At 47.6% G+C, this 18,571-nt stretch overlaps 1 protein-coding gene across 1 annotated transcript; it reads right to left on the reverse strand.

Moving 5' to 3' along the window:
* Positions 1–465: 465 nt before the first annotated feature.
* Positions 466–18,082, reverse strand: LOC122931620 (probable ATP-dependent RNA helicase DDX4). Its single transcript, XM_044285697.1, has 2 exons — positions 17,655–18,082; positions 466–1,636 (listed from the first exon to the last, which is right to left on the reverse strand). The coding sequence occupies exons 1-2, from the start codon at positions 18,080–18,082 to the stop codon at positions 466–468; spliced, it is 1,599 nt and encodes a 532-aa protein (XP_044141632.1).
* Between the last annotated feature and the right edge of the window lie 489 nt (positions 18,083–18,571).

Here is an 18,571-nt window from a genome sequence, read left to right on the forward strand (position 1 = left end):
CTTATTGAGGTTGAAATTTGGATCACAGTATGGATAATTTGATACTTTTTTAATATAAAGATACTTTTTTTAAAGTATCAGTTTATTTTTTGTTAAAATTTGGTTGATACTCCATATATATTTATTATACATTTTGAATGTAGATTTGTATTTTGTAATCTAAAGCTTTGTTCAATAATACATTTGAAAGGTAATAGTGTGTTCACACAAAGGTTAATTAATGTGCGTTAAACAATAATTTTCTATTATAAATTACGGTCTTTTTTTTTTCAAAGTAAAGAAAACTTTAAAGTTTTCAGGGCAGCCATTTACAATGAACCAAAATAAGTAAATTTCCTAACGGCAAATTACTACCTTAAATACTGGAGTGCGATAAACAAAATTCTCATTTTTACAAACATACAACATATTGTTTCATGTAAAACTGAATCTGTAAGGACGTCTCATCTGCTTAACCACGTCCGACTAGCCCCAATCTTCCTCCTCCTCCGCTGCCGTCCGCGCTGCAGGTTGTGAAATGCCAGGATTGCTGTAACCGTTGTCCTCCTGGAAGTCACCTCTCTTCCTGCTATCCACTGAAGCAAATTTGCTTGGCTGTGAACTAAAGGTTGGCATGCCATGGGCACTGAACGCCATCTCTTCAAGCCAAGCAGGTACCTCCTGGTGAGCATCGGTTAAAACTTTCACTAGTCCACGGACAATTTTTTGCTCGTCATCACCAATCTTGTTAAAAAAAGAAATGGCTTTTCCAGTGTTGCCGCAGCGTCCGGTTCGGCCGATCCTGTGAACATATTCGTCAACATCGCCAGGGATGTCAAAATTTATCACATGAAGGACGTTCTCGATATCTAATCCTCTGGCAGCAACAGACGTGGCAACAATCACAGAACACTGTCCAGAGCGGAAGTTGCCCAGAGCTCTCTCCCGCTCTCTTTGCTCTCTGTCCCCGTGAATGCTTGTGCAGGGGATTTTTTCTTGACAAAGAAATGTTGCAATTAAATCCGCCATCTTTTTGGTTCTCACAAAAACCATTGTGCGCTCATGGCCTATGAGTTGTAAAAGTTCCAGCAGTTTAGCCCTCTTTCCATACTGTTCCACTTCAATTATCTGCTGTTCGACATCACTGCACTCGCCACCAACTTGTCCGACAACCACGAACAGATAATCTGGCTTCAAAATCTCTCTAGCAAGATTTTGTATGGGCGTAGGGTACGTGGCACTGAACATTAAGGTTTGCCTTTCTTCTCTTTTTGGCATTCCTTGACTTGACAACAATTTTCTTACATCTTCCATAAAACCCATGTCCAGCATACGGTCAGCTTCATCCAGAACAAGGTATTTCACTTGGCTCAACCCAATCTTCTCCTTGTTAATAATGTCCAGTAACCTCCCAGGTGTTGCACAAAGGATGTTGCAGCCTTGAAATATCTGGCGCAGTGAATGAGACGTTTGTGTTCCTCCATAGATTACAACTGGACGAACGACAGTTCCGTATGCAAATTTCCGAGCATCTAGGTAAATCTGATTGATCAGCTCTCTGGTAGGAGCAACAATTATGGCTTCTGGTTCCTGAAGATCTTTAAACTGACTCGCTGCAACCCCACTTTTCATCATATGAGCCAAGATGGGCAACAGTCTTTTTTTTAGATAAATGATTTATTGTACAATGTTATATTGGCCTTTTCAATAAAATATAATAATGAACTGTTATAATTTTTTGATCTAGATAGTTTATTTTATTAGGACAACATTGTATATGTAAGCAATGAATACACATGCTGTAGTTGGGGGTTCAATCTTCCACATCCCCATCTGTTAAAAAAAATTGTCTGCTGCAATATAATAACTTGACACTCTCTATTACTGCTTAGTTATGCCAAACTTTGTGTAGTAATTAGAATACTACTTTAACTTACCTACTGCATGCTGATCTTGGCCTGATACTTCAGAATTCTGTGTAGTCATTATACTCCACCATTAGCATTGACTTCTTCTATTGTCCTGATCATTGAGAGTTATGTGTAGGCCATATAATCCACTGTTAATATCTAGCTACTGTGGATTCTGCTGCTGTCTGTTCTGATCATGGCGAGTTAGCATTCAGCCTTTTGAGAATACACATTACCCGCTGCAGCCTGTCCTGATGAGTTAGGATGAGATTATACTCGACCGTTAATATCTACCAGCTGCAGATGCTGTCTGTAATGATCATACAGAGTTATGTCAAGCTAGTTGTTTGTCCTTTGTAGCTATGTGAAGTCCTTATACAACACCATCAGCTGTCCTGATAAAGTAGATTTTTCAATTTACTAATCAACCTACAATGTTAACTTTACCAACGGCTGCTGTCCAGATGAAGCTGACTTGTATGCCTCAGAATATAATGTTAGCTCTAACTACTTGTCATGGAACCATGAACCAGACGTACAACAAGAGATGAGTGGAAATAAGAAGGCTTTATTGAAAATAAAGCTGTAAGGCAAAAGTCCAAACGGATGGCTAAACTGAAGCAGGGTCTTGCGAAACCAGAGATCAGGAACCAGAAGGGTAGTCAGATGAAGCCAGGATCAGGAACCAACAGGGTAGTCAGACGAAGCCAGGATCAGGAATCAGCAGGGTAGTCAGACGAAGCCAGGATCAGGAACCAGAAGCAGCAGCAGTCTTATAAGCATGTGAGCACAGGAGGACCAAGCAGGGAACTGAAGCCACAGACCTCCTATATATATGAGCTAGGCATCCAGCTCCTCCCAGTGGGAAGGAGGAGCCGCAGGGTGGGAGGCTACAAGAAACCCAGAAACCAAGATGGCCGCCAGCACATGTCAAACGAAGGAGAACAGCAAGGAGGTAAGACCATGACAGTACCTCCCCCTCAAGGGCCCCTCCTCCGCGGAGTAAGGAACGGTTTCTGAGGGAAGCGTGCGTGGAAGGCTCGGAGCAAGGCAGGAGCATGGACATCTGCGGAGGGAACCCAGGAACGCTCCTCTGGACCATAACCACGCCAATGGACCAAAAACTGCACCGGGCCGCGGACCAGGCGTGAGTCCAGGATATTGCTCACCTCATACTCCTCACGATTGCCCACTTGGACCGGACGAGGCCGAGGAATCGAGGAAGTGAAACGATTACACACCAGTGGCTTCAAGAGGGAGACATGAAACACGTTGGAGATCCGCATGCCAGGAGGAAGCGCAAGGGCATAGGCTACCGGGTTTACCCTGCGAAGCACTCGGAAGGGACCAACAAAGCGAGGCGCCAGCTTGGGAGTGGGCACTCGAAGGTTGATGTTGCGGGTGGACAACCATACGCGGTCTCCGACCTGGTAGGAAGGAGCGGGCGCTCGTCTGCGATCAGCCTGGAGTCTCTGGCGCTGCGCAGAGACCTCAAGGGACCTCTGGATCTGTACCCAAGAAGCACGTAGGACGGAAAGGTGATCCTCCACAGCCGGAATATCCTGGGGAGAGAATACCTCCGGTAACACGGCAGGTTGGAACCCATAATTGGCCATGAATGGAGACGTCCCAGAGGAAGAGTTCACCGCCGTGTTCCTGGCAAACTCAGCCCAAGGCAGGAGGTCAACCCAATTGTCTTGGTGATCGGAGACATAGCAACGAAGGAATTGCTCCAAGGCCTGATTGGATCGTTCTGCGGCCCCATTGGACTGAGGGTGGTAGGCCGATGAGAAAGAGAGATGAATCCCCAACTGGGAGCAAAAGGCGCGCCAGAACCTGGACACAAACTGACTCCACCGATCCGACACAATCTCCTTGGGCAAACCGTGCAACCGGAAGACCTCCCTGGCAAAAATCGAGGCCAACTCTTGTGCAGAGGGTAACTTCTTGAGAGGTACACAGTGGCACATTTTGGAAAACCGATCCACTATCATGAGAATGACCGTATGGCCTCGGGATGCAGGGAGGTCCACAATGAAATCCATCCCCAGGTGTGACCATGGACGCTCCCCGGTGGCTATGGGTTGCAAAAGGCCCAACGGAAGGTGCCGAGGGGACTTACTCTGGGCACAAACGGAGCATGCCGCTACATATGCGGCGATGTCGGAACGTAGAGAAGGCCACCAGAACAGACGTGAAACAGCCCAGGACAGCTGATTCTTTCCAGGATGCCCTGCGGCCTTGGAGTTATGGTAGGTTCGCAACAACCGAGTGCGCAACTCCTCAGGCACAAAACACCTGCCGTTGGGTCTCCCAGAGGGAGCACCAGATTGAGCCGCCAAAATCTGCTCACCCAGGGGAGAGGTCAGGCTGGTGCGAATGGCGGCCAGGATCTGATTCGGAGGTATGACCGAAGTCGGAATCGACTCCTCCCCGGACAGCTCGGAGTACTGCCGTGATAAGGCATCCGCTCTGATGTTCTTGGAACGGGTAGGTAGGAGACCACGTAATTAAAACGTGACAAGAACAGAGCCCATCTGGCCTGACGTGGTGTCAATCTCTTGGCCTCAGAGAGGTAGGTCAGATTCTTGTGGTCCGTCAGGATGAGAACCGGAACCACCGAGCCCTCGAGCAAGTGCCTCCATTCTTTAAGGGCCTGCACGATGGCCAATAACTGTCACGGCTGTTTAAGGGTAACCAGAGCATACACAGTAAGAAGAGCTACTGACCGGACCCCAAACTAGGGAAGAGAAAGGGTGACCCCTGTCAGACCCTCAACACTCTCCCTATGCTGCTAAAGCACATGCCCGGATCCAAATGGTGGAACGAGGCATGCCCGCGTACCTTAGACTGATGAGCCCTGTAACCCCTACAATAGTGGAAGGGGCACGGCCACCGATGCCCTGCTCAGAATATGGAGGGAACCGGGGCCACCTCAGATCCAGTCAGGAAACCACCAGGTACACAACAAAGTCTGCACACTTAGCTGATGAAGCTGCAACCGCAGAGAAGACGGATCCAAGGGCCGCTGGCAATATCCGGAGTGCTTGCAGCAGCAGAACACAGGTCCAGGGAACTAGTAGCTAAAGAAGTGAAGATACTCAAGGCAGAGCTACAACTGAAAAGAGAAATATAATCCACGCCCTGCAATAGGAGGAGGGGTGATTTAAAGGCAGGGAAATCAGGAGAGACAGCTGGGAGTAAAGACCTCACAACAGGGGCGGAGAAACAGAACAGTGAGAACACCTCCAAACTCTAAGTGACATCATCACAGGGGTGGAGACACAGAGCTGTGAGAACGTCTCAAAGCTCTGGTAGTGACAGTACCCCCCCCCCCCTCTACGGGTGGACTCCGGACACCCAGGACCCACCTTCCCAGGATGAGCCCTATGAAATGCCCTGATAAGGCGAGTGGCTTTAATGTCCGACATCGGAACCCACATCCTCTCCTCAGGACCATAACCCTTCCAATGAACGAGGTACTGAAGAGAACCGCGGACAATGCGAGAGTCCACAATTCTGGAAACCTCAAACTCCAGATTGCCATCAACCAAAATCAGAGGAGGAGGCAAAGAGGAGGGTACCGTGGGCTGGACATATGGTTTTAAGAGAGATCTGTGAAATACATTATGTATCTTCCAAACCCGTGGAAGATCAAGGCGGAAGGCAACAGGATTGATGACTGACAAAATTTTATAAGGCCCAATAAACTTGGGACCCAATTTCCAGGAGGGAACCTTCAGTTTAATATTTCTTGTAGACAACCACACCAGATCACCCACATTCAGGTCCGGACCAGGCACACGTCTCTTATCAGCCACACGCTTATACTTCTCACTCATCTTTCTGAGATTACTCTGAATCTTTTGCCAAATGGTAGACAAAGACGAGGAAAATCTCTCCTCCTCAGGTAAACCAGAAAGAGCCCCTCCCGAGAATGTCCCAAACTGCGGATGGAACCCATATGCACCAAAAAATGGTGACTTATCAGAAGATTCCTGACGACGGTTGTTCAAAGCAAACTCAGCAAGAGGGAGAAATGAACACCAATCCTCCTGGTTCTCTGCCACAAAACAGCGCAAATATGTCTCCAGATTCTGATTGAGGCGCTCAGTCTGACCATTCGACTGCGGGTGAAAAGCAGAAGAGAAGGACAGCCGAACCCCCAGGCGAGAACAGAAAGCCTTCCAGAACCTGGACACAAACTGCGTGCCTCTATCGGAAACAATCTCAGAGGGAATGCCGTGCAATTTAACAATATGATCGACAAAAGCTTGCACCAACGTTTTAGCATTGGGTAAACCAGGGAAAGGAACGAAATGAGCCATCTTGCTAAAACGGTCCACGACCACCAGGATCACCGACTTCCCCGAGGAACGAGGAAGATCCGTGATAAAGTCCATGGACAGGTGTGTCCAAGGACGGGAAGGTATGGGTAACGGGAGAAGGGAACCTGAAGGTCGTGAACGAGGGACCTTAGCGCGAGCGCACGTCTCACAAGCCGCCACAAAACCCTCCACAGACTTACGAAGAGCCGGCCACCAAAATCTCCGAGCAATGAGATCTACCGTGGCTCTACTCCCGGGGTGACCAGCAAGAACTGTATCATGATGTTCCTTAAAGAGTTTGTGACGTAGCTCAGGAGGCACGAACAACTTCCCGGAGGGACAACGGGCAGGTGCCTCAGACTGGGCAGCCTGGACCTCGGCCTCCAAATCGGAATATAGAGCAGAAACAACTACCCCCTCCGCCAAAATGGGACCCGGGTCCTCGGAGTTTCCTCCTCCCGGAAAACAGCGAGAGAGAGCATCAGCCTTCACATTCTTGATCCCAGGGCGGAAAGTAACAACAAAATTGAATCTGGAGAAGAACAGAGACCATCTGGCCTGTCTCGGATTCATACGCCTGGCCGACTCCAAGTACGCCAGATTCTTATGGTCGGTAAAAACGGTGATAGGGTGCCTGGCCCCCTCCAACCAATGGCGCCATTCCTCGAAAGCCAACTTGATGGCCAACAACTCCCTATCTCCCACATCATAGTTTCTCTCTGCCGGGGAGAGTTTTCTAGAGAAAAAGGCACAAGGTCGCCATTTGGCAGCAGAGGGGCCCTGGGACAAAACTGCACCCACACCCACCTCGGAAGCATCCACCTCAACAATAAAAGGTAAGGAAACATCGGGATGCACCAAGATGGGAGCAGACGCAAAACTCTCTTTAATCTTAGAAAAGGCTGCAAGCGCCTCCTCCGACCAAGAGGAAAAATCCGTTCCCTTTTTTGTCATGTCAGTAAGGGGTTTGACAATAGAGGAATAATTCAAAATGAACTTTCTGTAGTAGTTAGCAAAACCCAGAAAGCGCATCAATGCCTTCTGATTTTCAGGAAGCTCCCACTCCAGCACAGCACGGACCTTCTCCGGATCCATGCGAAAACCAGAAGCAGAGAGGAGAAAACCCAGAAATTGAATCTCCGATACCATAAAAAGACATTTCTCCAGCTTGGCATACAGTTTATTTTCCCGCAGTATCTGCAGGACCTGAAAAAGATTATCCTGATGGGTCTGAACATCAGGGGAAAAAATCAAAATATCATCAAGATACACCAATACAAATTTCTCCATTAAATGATAGAAAATACTATTAACAAAATGCTGAAAGACGGCCGGAGCATTCATCAGGCCGAAAGGCATAACGAGATTCTCAAAATGCCCATTAGGGGTATTAAAGGCCGTTTTCCATTCATCCCCCTCTCTGACCCTGACCAGGTTGTACGCGCCTCTCAGATCCAATTTGGAAAACACCAGGTACACAACAATGTCTGCACACTTAGCTGATGAAGCTGCAACCGCAGAGAAGACGGATCCAAGGGCCGCTGGCAATATCCGGAGTGCTTGCAGCAGCAGAACACAGGTCCAGGGAACTAGTAGCTAAAGAAGTGAAGATACTCAAGGCAGAGCTACAACTGAAAAGAGAAATATAATCCACGCCCTGCAATAGGAGGAGGGGTGATTTAAAGGCAGGGAAATCAGGAGAGACAGCTGGGAGTAAAGACCTCACAACAGGGGCGGAGAAACAGAACAGTGAGAACACCTCCAAACTCTAAGTGACATCATCACAGGGGTGGAGACACAGAGCTGTGAGAACGTCTCAAAGCTCTGGTAGTGACAATAACTCCCTGTCACCAATCTGATAGTTGCACTCCGCGGAAGACAGTTTCCGGGAGTAAAACCCACAAGGAAGCAGAGTACCCTCTGGTGTTCTACGCTGAGACAGGAGGGCGCCTACTCCCGTCTCAGACGCGTCCACTTCGAGGACAAACGGCAACCCAGGGTTGGGATGCGACAGAATCGGAGCCGACACAAAGGCGGACTTTAGAGCCTCAAAAGCTCGGATGGCCTCGGGCGGCCAGACCTGGGGATTACTGCCCTTCCTGGTCAGATCCGTGAGAGGCTTGGCTAGCATGGAAAAGTCTCTGATGAACTTCCGATAATAATTGGCGAAGCCCAAAAAGCGCTGCAGGGCACGAAGACCACTGGGCTGGGGCCACTGTAAGACAGCCGAAACCTTCTCAGGATCCATGGAGAACCCCTCAGCGGAAATGATGTAACCTAAGAAGGTTACCTGGGATCGGTGAAATTCGCATTTCTCAAGCTTACCGAACAGCTTGTTCTCTCGTAACCGTTGCAACACTCGTCTGACATCCAGAATGTGGGCCTCCATGGATTCAGAATATACCAAGATGTCATCCAAATAGACCACCACACACTGCTGCAACAGGTCACGGAAAACATCGTTGATGAATTCCTGGAAGACTGCGGGCGCATTGCACAACCCAAAGGGCATAACCAAGGATTCATAATGACCGGTCCTGGTGTTAAACGCGGTCTTCCACTCATCGCCCGCCTTGATCCTTACCAGGTTATATGCCGCCCTCAGGTCGAGTTTGGTAAAGACCGTGGCCCCTTTGAGGCGATCGAACAGCTCGGAAATCAAGGGTATCGGGTAAGCGTTCTTGATCGTGATGCGATTGAGACCCCTGTAATCGATGCAAGGCCTCAACTCACCGCCCTTCTTTTTCACAAAGAAAAATCCAGCCCCTGCCGGGGACGAGGATTTGCGAATGTGTCCGCGTGAAAGCGCCTCCCTCACGTACTCCTCCATGGCCTCATTCTCCGCTACCGACAGTGAATAGACTTTGCCACGAGGAGGATCGGCACCAGATTGTAACTCTATGGCACAATCGTATGGGCGGTGCGGAGGTAGGGCAACCGCACGCACCTTATCGAATACATCCCGGTACTCCTCGTATTCAGGAGGCAACAGAGAGTCCGAGGAAGTACACAGCAACTTGACAGGCCCATGGATGCAACTAGCCCCACACTGCGGTGACCACGAGAGGATCTCGGCCGATTTCCAATCGAAAGTCGGATTATGCTTCTGGAGCCAGGGGTACCCCAAGACCACCGAGTAGTGTGGAGACGAAATAACCTGGAGACAGACCGACTCTCTGTGAACGGCACCAATGGCCATCCCCACTGGAAGGGTCTCATGAGTCACGTGTGGCGCGAACACACTATCAATGAACAAACCACCAGCACCAGAGTCCACCAACGCCTGGGTCGTCACCGAGCCCCCGACCCAGGAGAGGACAACAGTAATCAGTGGTTTGTCAACACGGGAAACCGGGGACGAGGAGACTCCACCCAAGATCTGCCCCCGACAGGATCTCAGGTGCGAGCGTTTCCCGGACGGTTCGGGCATGCCAACCGAAAATGCCCACCGAGACCACAGTACATGCATCGGCCCTCGCGTCTCCGGAGTACCCTCTCCCCCTCGGACAGGCGAGCAAACCCCAGCTGCATTGGTTCACCCCCAGACAAGTCATCCCCAGGAGGCGTGGGAGGAGAGGGAGGCACGGGTGGGACAGGAAACGTAGGCGCCAATCTGTTAGAAGGCCTCCGCAGGCTCTCCTGAAAGGAAGGTCTCTTCCTGAGTCTGGTGTCAATCAAAATCAGGAAAGAAATAAGAGACTCGAGCTCCACAGGTAGGTCCTTAGCTGCAACCTCATCCTTCAAGGCATCCGAGAGACCATGAGAGAAAGCAGCGACCAGAGCCTCATTATTCCAGCCCACCTCTGCTGCCAGGGTACGAAACTCAATGGCGTATTCAGCTACGGATCGTGAACCCTGTCTGATGGACATAAGGAGCTTCGCAGCAGAGGCAGCACGAGCCGGCACATCGAATACCTTCCGAAGAGAAGCAACAAAACCGGAAAACTCGGCAACCACCGGATTGTTGTTCTCCCATAAAGGGCTGGCCCAGGCCAAGGCCTTGTCCGAGAGCAGCGAGATCAAGAAGCCCACCTTTGATCTCTCAGTAGGAAAGGCATGTGGCAGCAACTCGAAGTAAATGCCCACCTGGTTAAGGAAACCTCGGCACTGAGTTGGCTCTCCCCCAAAGCGCTGTGGAAGGGGGGCAGAACCGGTCATACCCCGAAACACCGCAGGCGCAGCAACAGGTGTCGGGGTAGACTCTGGCGCAACAACCGGAGCGGCAGTAGGAGCGGACCCAGGAGCGACAACCGACCCATCGGCAACGGAAGCTAAATGAGCCGTGCGTTCAAGCAGGGTTTGCAACGCCACAGCGAACCGACCCAACAGGTAATCCTGCTGATCAAGTCTGGCAACCAGCGTAGGTAGCGAGGATGGCCCTGTACCGTCAGAATTCATGGCTTGGTCCTAATGTCATGGAACCATGAACCAGACGTACAACAAGAGATGAGTGGAAATAAGAAGGCTTTATTGAAAATAAAGCTGTAAGGCAAAAGTCCAAACGGATGGCTAAACCGAAGCAGGGTCTTGCGAAACCAGAGATCAGGAACCAGAAGGGTAGTCAGATGAAGCCAGGATCAGGAACCAACAGGGTAGTCAGACGAAGCCAGGATCAGGAATCAGCAGGGTAGTCAGACGAAGCCAGGATCAGGAACCAGAAGCAGCAGCAGTCTTAGAAGCATGTGAGCACAGGAGGACCAAGCAGGGAACTGAAGCCACAGACCTCCTATATATATGAGCTAGGCATCCAGCTCCTCCCAGTGGGAAGGAGGAGCCGCAGGGTGGGAGGCTACAAGAAACCCAGAAACCAAGATGGCCGCCAGCACATGTCAAACGAAGGAGAACAGCAAGGAGGTAAGACCATGACACTGCTGCTGCTGTCCTGATCAAGTTGATTTGTTATGTATATACCTCATAATAAAACACTATAAATACCTGCTGCTCCTGCTGCTGTACATTTAAAGGTGACTTGTAGCCCTCAGAATACTATAGCTCTACCTGCTCCTGCTGTCTTGATCAAGTTGATTTGTTATGTATATGCCTTATAATACAACACTACCTGCTGCTGCTGTCATGAAAAAACGTATTTATGTGTAGGCCTTATACTACACTGAAATAAATTTAAGACAAGTTTTGCAGTTGTTCCTGCAAGCCTTTGAGTTCCTCCAGGTCCTCTCCGTATTGGTCATGGAATTCCTGAAGCATCTTCTGCGATTTTCTGATGTGTGCTCGGAATTCCATGACCGTTTTCCTATGCCGCTGCTTCATTGTGGCAATTTTGCTTGCTTTTTTCTTGATTACTGTTATGCAAACAGAAAATATATATATATCAATTAACAATAAGAGTCATTTGTTGAATTTTGTGTAGTATGTAGCTAAGTGCAGAGAATTTGAGTGTGATTTTTCAAGTATACCATAATAAATGTAGTTATATATTAGATTATTTAGTGACATTTTAGTAGTTTTAAATTACATTTGTTGTGTTATATAATATTAGTTTATGTAGATTAAAGAGTTATTGTGCATGTCTGTTGTTTGATATTACTGTGGTTTTTGTTGTCCCATTATTATTGTTACTTTTATGATCTTCATCACCTGCTATATAATTGTAGGGTGCAGTGTTTCATGACTTTCAAAATTGCTCCGTACTTTTTTGTGCCAAATATAAAATATTTGCCCTGGGGACAAAATAGCTCATTAACCGTGGTCTAATAGCTGATCTACTAGTCCAGAGCAGCTAGCCAATTATATAAAATAAGGCCTTTTCAGGTATTTGTCAAACACCTGCTGTCTAGATCTCTCCTATTGGACGTATTTCAAAGACATAAGCATTGCTGCTACGTAGCTGAAGGGGGGGGGGGGTGTGTGACAAATGCTAAAAAAGACTATACGACAGCACCTGTCGCCTTAGAGGTGAAGCAGGGGACAACAATGTTTTGTTCCCCTGCAAGCGCTGATATTGGCTGTTACAACTCTATAGCCAATGAAATAAATTCACATATGTGTTGGTGTTCAGGTGAATTATATGCTAAAAGTGGAACTATATGTGGGGTGCATTTAGTCCTGTAACCACTTATTTAATAAAAAAAACTGTGTTCCTTTTTTTTTGTCAATTTGAACAGTTTTTTCTAGAAGACAATCGTTGGCTCATTATGTAAAATTGCGGATTGATCTAATTGCTTAGCATATTCATTGAGGGGTGTAGTTTGCCTAATTGAATCACTTTGTTTTGTTTTCAACTCTAGGGTCACATAAGGGTGTCTTCTCTTAACATGCGACATAGCTCCCAATTACCATTAATTTAAATCCTTTAGCCTAAAGCCATATTGTGCTCCTTGCAGTCTGAAGCCTGCTGTGTGACCAAAGTTAAGGGTTTTGTGCACAACTGTTTGTAAATATACATATTCTGTGTAATATGTTTAAGATTTTTTTATGATTTAAACACTACAATGTTTTCAAATAAAATAGTTTGTAATTTATAATTTGTTCAAATTATTTTGATTTTTTTAACATTTTAATAGATTACCGTTGGACAATTAAATCGTTAACAGACTTTATAGAATAAATTTGGATTAAATAGAGGGTGTGTGGTTTCTGAAATGGGGTTATTTATTTGTCGCTGACACTATGTAGGCCACAAAAAGTGACTGCATAACCAAACTGTTATTGAATTATATTTCAGTTAATAAATGATCTAAACATGATATATGCATATGGTGATTGTAAACTTATACATTTATTTCATCTCTATTAATCTATATTGTAGCATCAGGTGAAATTTTTATTTTGATTATATAATTTTATTTCTAATATTTTTTTAGATTAGTTACTTTTTGAACAAAGATGCCATTAAAATTTGGACTCAATTTTACCACTGTCATGAAGTACAATTTGTAACGATAAGATAGAACTATGCCCGTAAAAGTAAACTCATTTTATTTTAAAGTTATTAGCACAAACATAGATACCTTTTAATATTTAATATTTTTTTTAATTAGCGTTAAAGTAGAAATGGGCATGGGGTACTGAGGCTTAATGTTTCTAAATATGTGATGTATACATAAGTACAATGATGTGTGCACATATTTTTACCCTCCTGGTGCGGGGTGGTAACCAACGCCTCATCCTCTTCCTCAGGAGCTGGGGTGGCGATCTCCTCCTCAGCAGGAGCTGGGCCAGATGTTTTTCGCCCTTCAGAGGGTCCGGGCTCGTCAGATGCCACCTCCACAACAATCCCCACATCAAATGGGTTGGTGGCACCTCGAAGACTATGGGAGGGGCCCGCCTGCTCATCCTCCTCTGTGGAGACCTCCACTACATCTAAATCCACCGTGGTTAGACGGCGGCGGACCGTTGGCACTGGAAGCCCTGTAATCACACAACGTTTGGATTTAGGCTCAATTTAAACGTCCGTAATGTGTTTTTCATATCCACCCACACAAAAAAAAAAAAAAAGGACACCGGCAATGTGCATGACGCATTTTGAAGACCGCAAGTCAATGGCAATAATATAATATGACTATTCTTGGTCTCAATTGAGGACAATAATACAAGGATTATTAATAAATATCATCCAAAATATAGCTAAAAGTATTTGTTAGAAGGTGTAAATATTATATTTAATGTTCACGTTATAAGATCGGATTGTATTGCAATTGTGTGTGGGGTCTGATCAATCGGACATTGGCCAGCTGAGCTGATATGTACCTGTCTAGTGAAGTGACGGTACGATATGGGGTGTACAGCTGGTTCGCCTCCCCGTGGTGCACCCTTGGTAACGCTAAATGAACCAGCAAATAATGGCAGGAAGAAATTTTTAGTTTTTCTCCAGACCAATAAGACATAAACTCTAATAAATAGACTATGTGTTTGTATGTGGTATACAGTGTGTCGTATACAGTGTGTGGCAGGAAAATGTATATGCAATGTGCATGTGTTTGGTATTTTTTTGCTGTCCATACATACATACTTGCTATATAAAAAGTGCTGTGATGGCAAAACAAAACTTATTACAACAATGATGAATATCTAATCAGACATCATAAAAGATGAAGTTATATTTAGTGCAAAAATATATTGGTTCTTTTTTTTTTTAAGAACTGAAATGTGGACCCAGAAGTGCGGGTCCGCTTTTCTGGAGACGGGACCACATCGTGCGGCCCCTTTAGAGATGAATGGGTCCTCAAGTCAGTTCAGAAAAATAAATTATGAAATTGAGCACTTGTGAATGGGCCCTTAGAGAAACAACTCAGAACTAATAAGAAATGCTAAGTAAGGCTATTTTCACAAAAGCAGCAGAGAGCTCTGGAACCTCGGATCCGTCCTGCCGCTAGTGTACGTGTGGCTCAGGAATACCGCTCCAAACCCATTGACTGTAGTGGGAACGGGGGGTCATACCAAAGCTACAACGATAAACCATGCTTAGAGGTGCACAGAATAAAACTACAACATGTCGGCATGGTTTGCAGATGTTCATGCCCAGGAATAAAGCCACAATCCCTTGAAAGTCAATGGTGATGGAGCTGTAGTATGGGGCCAAACGTAAACTAGCGGCAGGACGGTTCCGACAAGCTGTTCACATGATGGAACAGCCTGGCGACGTCCATGCTGCTATTGTGAAACTAACCTAAGTGGGGGATGTATGCAATGTAATGATGGACAGGGACTTTTATTGTAAGGCTCCTTTCACACGAGCAAGTTTTCCGCGCAGGTGCAATGCGTAACGTGAACGCATAGCACCCACACTAAATCTTGACCCATTCATTTCACTGGGTCTGTGTACATGAGCATTGTTTTTTACGTATCAGTTCTGCGTTGCATGAAAATCGCAGCATGTTCTATATTCTGCGTTTTTCAAGCAGCCCTGGCCCCAAAGAAGTGAATGGGGCTGCGTGAAAAACGCATTGCATCCGCAAGCAAGTGGGGGTGCGATGCGTTTTTCACTGATGGTTGCTAAGAGATGTTGTGTTTAAACCTTAAGTTTTTTTATCACGCGCGTGAAAAACGCATCAAAACGCATTGCACCCGCGTGTAAAAAACTGAATGCAATCGCAGATTAAACTGAGTCAACTTTCTTGCAAAATAGTTTCACTGAACACACCCTGGACGTATCTGGACCTAATCCGTCCGTGTGAAAGGGGCCTAAGGGCTGTTTCACACGAGCAGATGCAGTGCGTGACATCCGCTCCGTAAATGACAGCCAAGACCCGTTGCGGACAGAAGCACAGAGCAGTAACATGACTGATAATGCTCCGTGCCTCTCTGTGACCTCTTTACTACGAAATCACAGTGAGATAAAGTTGTCACTGTGATTTCGTAGTAAAGAGATCACAGAGAGGCACGGAGCATTATCAGTCATGTTACTGCTCCGTGCCTCTGCAGTCTGCATCGGGTCTTGGCTGTCATTCACGGAGCGGATGTCACACACGACATCTGCTCATGTGAAACAGCCCTAATACAGATTGATGATTGCTGTTTATCTAGATATACACACACATATATATTTATTATTATGTGTGTGTGTGTGTGTGCAAAGTACAAAATCAGCCGGTTACATCATACATCACTACCGCGCTGTGTGGATAAATATATATATATATATATATATATATATATATATATATATGTGAAGGCTTTGGCCTGGATTTGTGGGAGGGGCTGAGGTCCGCCTCCAGCCTATTTAGGGCACCCCTCTACCTGGCTCCTGCACCGTCCGAGGTCTGAACTTGAGAGAGAGAGAGTCGCTTGTGGAGTTAACTGGAGAGTTACTTACGAGTTGCTGTATTTTTCTGAAGTTCGTTGCTTTCGGGTCCAGGATTTGGAGCATTCCGGTTCCATCCGTCCGGCTTCACCTGGTTCCTTGCGGGTCACGTTTTGCCCGTTAAACTGTGAGTCTTTCATACGGTACAGCACAGGGCCTCACGGCTGCCCCTGTACCAGCTCGTTTCATTTCACCCTTTTCCATTTCAACCATGTCACAGTTTCACTCCAAGTCACGGTTTTCATGTCTGCCACCATTTTCCGGTCATGCATGCACGTGCACCACACCGCATCCCCACTCCTAGCGCTGCCAACACGTGTACCAGGTTCCCATGGCAGCCACCAACGCCGTTTCCCCTCCTCACCAATCATCCCACACACATTCCTTCCCCTCACACCCCTCGTCCAGCTCAGCGGCACGCCCGCCCCCTCACTTTCACCAGATGCTCGCCGCATCCCGGCCGCTCCACACGCTCCCCCTCCACAAGCCAACACCACTGCCGCGGCCCCCCTCTTCCCCACCGCCGCGCCGGCCCGCGCCTCCGTCCTCCTGCCGCGCTGCCGATGGCGGCCGCCGCGTCCCGGCGCCCGGTTTGCGCATGCACGGCGGGGGCACTGCGCGTGCGCGGCCGCGTCGGCGCATGCGCGGTAGCCTGGCGGCCGGCCGCCGGTGCCGCGCACGTGCGCATATGTGTGGGGGTGGGGGGCCGAGGGGTGCCGCATGCACACCCCTGCACCAGCACCACAGATCCAGCTACCGCTCCCCTCCATCAGGCAGCGCATTCAGGGGGAGCGCAAGTCAATCATCACAGAGCTTGCATCAGGGAACACACCCGCCATGCCAAAATCAATGTATAAATAAAATCCACCAATATCACACCATTCAAAACGCATCATACAATCACCAAAGAAACCCGCCATATAGTAAAAAAAATAAAAAAAAATACCTTTTTTCAATGGGTCCGTTAGGATCACAGGAATAAACCCGCCATATGGTAAAAAAAAAAATATATACCTTTTTCAATGGGTCCATCAAAATCACAGGAAGAAACCCGCCCAAAAAAAAAAAAAGAAAAAACAAAACCCTGTGCCAAGTGGTACATGAATATCACTGAGGAAACCCGCCAAAAAAATATAACATTTTTTTTTAAAATGGTGCTTAATATCAGAGAAACCCGCCGAAAAAAAATAATAATTATTTAAAACAAAAACTTTGCCAAGTGGTGCTTGATATCACAGAGGAAACCCGAAAAAAAAAAAAGTAAAAAAAAAAAACGTTAGGGTCAGCGTGCTGGCGTTAGGGGCTTCGGAATCCCACTAGATTAACCCCCTCTTGGCTTCGCCATCAGTCAGTGGTCCGCGAGGCCAACACACCGCCTCACACGCTCGGAGGCAGCCGCCCATCGCGCCACTCGTTAGTAAGCCGCCTCGCTGTTGCATAGAGAGGGCCTCATCTGTCACTCCCTTCCCCTAGTCCTGTCTTACAAGTCACCGAGAGGCCTCACACTCCTGCCACCATGTCAGTGGCCTCATCAACCCCTCGCGCCAACTCATAGATAGAGCCTCTCAAGCCGCTCGGCAATTAGCAGGGCCTCATCTGTCACCATCCTAGGCTTAATTATTTCGCCATCCGGCATAGCTAGCTTGCCAGCACGATCCTGTTTTTTCCCACACTAACAAACTATTCTGTTTTAGCATGTCTCTGGAAGGAATTGAGAACTTTTCCCTTCCTGGCACTCCGGCTAGATCCATCACCTTAGCCCAGGGAGACGATCTTGCCAGCCCAGCGTCCATCAGATCCTGGACAATTCCGCGTATCACAACGGAGTTGAGGAGACGGCAGATTCCCTTCCCCACCACGGCAAGGAAAGCAGAGCTTTTCCGACTACTGCGCACGTCAACCAGTAACGCGGAGGCAGGGGAAGGACCTAGCCAGTCCAGCACGGGGGATATACACACCATGCTGGCCTCTTTGATGACGTCCATGTCCAGGGTCAACGACTGGTTAGAGAGGCTGGAGTCGGTCACCACATCCCTCTCCTTGGCAGGGCCACCACCGGCAGCGTCACCGGCACCATCCGGTTTGCCAGTGAGCGTGCCATCCATCAACCCAGATGACCAAGAAGTCAGCCCGGCGCACATGATACCGGAGCACTTGAAAAGGGACATTCTGGAAGGTAAGGATGTGAACCTGGCCTCCCTCCTGATTGCCTCTCAAGATATTGTCGAGAACAAAACTTATGCCTACGACGATGTCTCAGTTGTGGTCAAATCTAGTGATGCCCGCCTCAATAGAAAACTGTCTATTCCAGAATTTGTTTTGGCTTTCGGCATCTACAGGGATGTCATCTGCACGGTCTACCCTAACAGAAGGGAGGAGTTCGACCTCTACATACACAAACTGGTGGACCTGGGCAACAAATATGGGGGGTCGGTATTCTATGACTACCATAGATCTTTTTCGGCAAAGGTGGCAGGGGCTTTCTCCCAGTACGGAGTCCGCTCCAACTGGGCAAGAATCGACACTGTCATTTTTTGCCGACACTTCGCAGGCCTGAGGACGCCAGCCTGTGTGCACTGCTCCTCCACGGCCCA

Source organism: Bufo gargarizans, chromosome 3, assembly GCF_014858855.1.
Source record: "Bufo gargarizans isolate SCDJY-AF-19 chromosome 3, ASM1485885v1, whole genome shotgun sequence".
NCBI lineage: Eukaryota > Metazoa > Chordata > Amphibia > Anura > Bufonidae > Bufo > Bufo gargarizans.